The sequence below is a fragment of the Poromitra crassiceps genome (assembly GCF_964638095.1).
Source record: "Poromitra crassiceps genome assembly, chromosome: 2".
NCBI lineage: Eukaryota > Metazoa > Chordata > Actinopteri > Beryciformes > Melamphaidae > Poromitra > Poromitra crassiceps.
Window position 1 is genome coordinate 80,186,568 of NC_139624.1, and position 5,000 is coordinate 80,191,567.

General features: G+C 45.4%; 1 protein-coding gene across 1 annotated transcript in view; it reads right to left on the minus strand.

Annotated features, from left to right (window-relative positions):
- Positions 1-5,000, minus strand: part of LOC310800528 (pleckstrin homology-like domain family B member 2) — a gene marked incomplete at its 5' end in the record, with an annotated part of 44,167 nt that overhangs the window by 23,327 nt on the left and 15,840 nt on the right. The window contains 4 exons of the mRNA XM_083663139.1: positions 864-1,007; positions 2,698-2,772; positions 2,928-3,038; positions 4,008-4,163. Of these exons, the coding sequence (XP_083519265.1) occupies positions 864-1,007; positions 2,698-2,772; positions 2,928-3,038; positions 4,008-4,163 (486 nt within the window). The remainder of the gene's footprint in view (positions 1-863; positions 1,008-2,697; positions 2,773-2,927; positions 3,039-4,007; positions 4,164-5,000) is intronic.

Sequence of the window (5,000 nt, forward strand, 5' to 3'; positions counted from 1 at the left end):
ATAATATTTTTTAGCTGCAACCAGCAGCGCTGGCCCCTGCGTGCGCTGCTGGTTGCAGCTTCTTGCTGGTCTTGATTTGCTGCTGGTGGGCATCGGATATTCTGGCTTGCGTTTGCCAATCCTGTCCTGCTGTCTGGGTCTGTCTGGGTGTTGTGTGCTGCTCTGCGTGCCCCCCCCCCCCCTCCCACCCCTCAACTGCACACTCCTCCTCCGTATGGGAGTGTCTCTGGTGGCTCTCTGCTGAGTTTGCTGTGCACAGTGAAGGGTGCGCGACATCCAGCTTTTTTACAGCGTTCCGCGTGTGTTTGTCACCGGCTCCCATGCTTCCAGTTGAGAATAATAACAACTCCACGGCTGATCATGCGGATGGGCTGTCGCAGCGGACACGGAGGAGCTCAATTGTGGGAGCAGATTGGCTGCTGCAGGCACAGCTAACGAGCTTCATGCATATCGATGCATACGGATGCGATGCGATTTCCGTTTCCCCAACGACTTGTTCTCTGTTTTTCTCTGCCTTTCTGTAATCTGGAGAGCACTGTCGCCACCTAAGGGTTCTGTAAAATAGGTTATAGACCTCCAATAGCTACAATATTTGTACAGGAGATGCAGAAGGCTTTGATCGACGTGCCACCGTCAAAAAAACGCATTGGACGTCGAAAGACGTCCTTGGCACTCTACGTCACTATTTAATTGGACGTCGAAAGACGTCCTTGGCACTCAATGAGTTAAGAGTGCTGTAGCGTTGGCTCGTTAATTTCTGAAGAGGTTTGGCTCGGAGTTTCGGGCTCAGCTGCCTTTACGAGTGCCGTGTCTTTTTGTTTTGTTTTTTGTTTAACAGTTGTATGCTGTTTGCGTGTGTGTACCTTGTTAGGGAAGCTGCGCCCCAGTGTTGCACAGGTGAACTGGGGGGGCATGGTAGGTGTGGTTCTCTTTCTGGGTAAAGTGTCACTCAGATGCGAGCCGCCTTCTTTCTCATACCTCTTCCTCTCCTCCAGCAGACGGAAGTGCTGATCACACACACACACACACACACACACACACACACACACACACACGGTACAATTTTCAGATTTAGTCACACTCTTAGTACACATTGTCCCTGCCCGAACACACACACACACACACACACACACACACACACACACACACACACACACACACACACACACACACACACACAGCACACAGCACAATCTTTCAAATATTTCTACTAGTCTGTTCTCAGCCACATAAAAAGACATACAAGACTAATAAACACACACAAACAGACACACACACTTTACCTGCCTGTGTCGGTGACGGTGTTTTTTGACAGGAAGGGGGGGAGGAGGGGAGTCGGGGAGGGGGGAGGGTTCTCGGTACGTCACCATGTTCTCTGGCCAATGAACGGAGGGTGTTTTAGGGAGGGGGCGGGGATTCAGATGGCAGGAGGAAGAGGAGGAAGAGGAAGAGGAGTGACAGTCGGCATGAGAAGAGGAATGACAGAGCTTTGAAAAGAAGAGAGGAATACTGTGTCAGAAAACTGAAAGAGTGTAAGAGAACGGGAGTATGAGAAAGACTGGAAAGGCTACAAAATACTATTTATATGCAAAGTACTATGTAGGAAGGATCATTTAAATTAATTGGAACCTGTAACGGATAACAACACTCATATACACACACTCTTTACAAGTATGTAGGTTTCTGTACTAAAATACACACACAAGCCGTTAACGCCCCTACACACACCTCATCCTCCGCTGGTTTTGGGGTGCTGTCGTCAGGGGAGGAGGGGCAAGGCTCGGGTGCAGGGGAGGGATTGGCCAGAACGGGGGCAGGGGCGGGTTTAGGGTCCCCCCCAAGCTGTGAGTAAAGCTCATTGATTTCACTGACTGTGACATAGCCCTGGAACATAGCATGTGGAGAAATGAGGAGAAAGACAGAGTGAGGCATAGCATGGAGTGATTCAGCCATATCAAGACATGTTATTTCAGCAATCTGGTAGTGAGTAGAAACTTTAGAAATAGTTGTTAGATCGATGCAGCGTTTGTTTGCATTCTTATCAGTTTCAAAGCAAAGAAAAATTAATCAGGACACAAACAGTCATTATAAACAGCAGGAATAAACAAGTCACTTTGAAACCATATTGTTAACATTAAATGACAGGAACGAGCACACAAGACAGTGAGGTTACTCTTGCAGAACATTCTTAAATGGTTATCTCAATGTTAAGACACATGTGAGTAGGAGCTGTAGTTAGGGTGAGCAGATCAAGGGAATGTCAAGTCTCTGCCCAAATTCCTAGAAGTGTATCATTCCCCATTTCCCTCCTGGCTTCCTGTGACTGAGTTCATTTCCAGTCCCTTCAACAAACTACAGATAGAAAGATAGAAGAAAAGAGAAGAAGGCAGGGAAGGAAGGAAGACCGGAAGGAAAGGCTCGATTGAAACAGGACATCTGCACAGACAGGAAACAGAGATAAAGAGAGGGTACCTCAATGCTCTTGATAGAAAGAGAGGAAAGGAGGGATGAGAGGGCCCACAAGTTGGCAGGAGGAGAGAAAGCGGCGGAGGTGGTGCCACAGCAACGATTGCTAGGGGACTGACACACGTCAGCCAATGAGGTTGTATCCTAGGAAGCAGAGAAGGATGGGGTCGCCATCTTTAGGAGTCTTTAAGAGTCCAAAGAGTAAGGCTGACAGCTGTCAATCAAACGTACCTCCTTCAGAGTGAAACCCCGCCCACCAGTAAGGTCGGCGTATTTTCGTTCCAGAGTGCCAAGGTTTTCTTTCTCCTAAAATACAGAAAAAGGGAGCTATTCTTGACATTCATATGCACAATATATGTATTGCATTTTGAGGTCTAGTAAATGAACCTCAAGTAGACAGCGGACATAGACAAGCATGGGCACACAGAAACCCACGCATGCAAAGACACATGCCCTCATACCCTCTGCAGCATGGCTTCCAGGTTGCTCCTCTCTTTCAGGAAGCTGTCCTTCTCTCGCTGAGCCTGCTGGGAAATCTGTGCTGCCTGCTTCTTCAGAGTCAGCAGCCGCTCCTACAGCAACAGTGTTACAATGCTTATTATTATCATCATCATCATCATCATCATTTATTATTATTATTTCTTTTGTGTTTCCTGTTTTACATCCTGTAGAGCAGAGTCCAAACTATGGACCTGAAGCACTATAGGCCAGATGTCACTTGATTGACAATACTCTCCGTAGTATGTGGGCTGTTATAATAATAATAATAATAATAATAATAATAATAATAATAATAATAATAATAATAATAATAACAATAACAACAATACTAATTATTATTCTTATTCTTATTCTTATTGTCATTAATAATAATAATAATAATAATAATAATAATAATAACAATTATTATTATTATTATTGATACAATGATTATTATTATGCAGTTCTACAGAGCTCACTGGATAGAGCTTGACAATGATACAACTGGCAATGTTGGGAAACCAAATGGGTTTGGATGTTTTCAGATATTTTAAACTATTTCAAACATAGCATTTCAACACAAACAACAGTTCAAACTAGTCTGTTGTACCAAGAGCCAGTCCTTCTTAGCAATTAGGAGAAGGCTGAACATAAAATTTTGTTTAAAAATATGCCATGATTGGATTTTTTTTAATGGATTTCAGAGGATTATGGATTTCCCATGAACCAAATATTGTAATAAATGGATGGACTGCATTTATATAGCGTATGTTGCCGTATGTTGCCAGTATGTTGCCCAAGGACACTTCGACATGCAGAGCGGCGGAGCCGGGGATCGAACCACCGACCTCTTTTATCCAAAGCGATTAGTGGTCAACCTGCTCTACCTCCTGAGCCACAGCCGCCCCAATACTGTACTGTATACAGTGTTTGCACACACACACACACACACACACACACACACACACACACACACACACACACACACACACACACACACACACACACACACACACACACACAGAGACACGCCCGCACGCGCACACACACACAGCTGTTACCTTGCGTGTGACAGTGCTGCGCTGGTAGTCTGCGATCTCCCGGAGAAGGTGCTGTGTGTAGATCTCCTTCTCCTCGTCCTGCCTGCTCTCTCTCTCCAGCTGCTGGAACTCCAGGTCCTCAAAACGCTTTGTCTCCGCCTCCAGCACCTCACAGTCCTGACACACACACACACACACACACACACAGACAGGCATAAACAAAGGTAAGACAAAGCGAGAAATGCATAAATACAGGATGAGCGAAACATGCAGGCAGACTGTTACAGAAAGATAACAAAAACATACATTATAGAGGGTATGCACGTGACGTCACGTCACAGAGGCAGAAGTCACTGCGGGGTCACGCCCACTGAGTGGCAGCATTGAGCTTGATGCAGTAACCAGCCTAGATAAATGACACCTGCTGCTCCAAACAACAGGGAGGAACCTGCTGAATGTTTTCGATGCATACCCTCTATAGAGCTCAACAGTCACGCGACTTTCCGTGACGTTTCCCGCCCCTTCGGGCAACTTACTTCGTCCTTAAACCGAATATTTTATGGTCACTCACGATTCAGTAGGTCACGGGTCGGCTTGGTTCCAGCCTTAAAACTCGTTATATAAGGATTTTTCTAAAGGTCTATAGAGAAAATGAATGGGGAACTTACTTCCGGGGCGGGAAACGTCACAAAAAGTCACATGACTGTTGAGCTGTATACAAGCCCAAAGGACTTGTGCACACACACCCACACATGACAATAACATGCATGCATATAAAAAGTAGAGCGCGCACATCCACTCAAATTGCAGGTGCAGGACAAAAGCAATGAAACATAAAAAGAAATAGAGTCCGCACACTGCTTGACTTGCTCCCAGTCGATTTATTTTTGACGTTTCGGTCAACAAGGACCTTCTTCAGAAAACATGCAAATAACATGCATGCAAACACAAACACAGACCGCTAAGACCCTTAGATCCAAGGCATAAATTAGGAGAAGCTTATGAACACTTAAT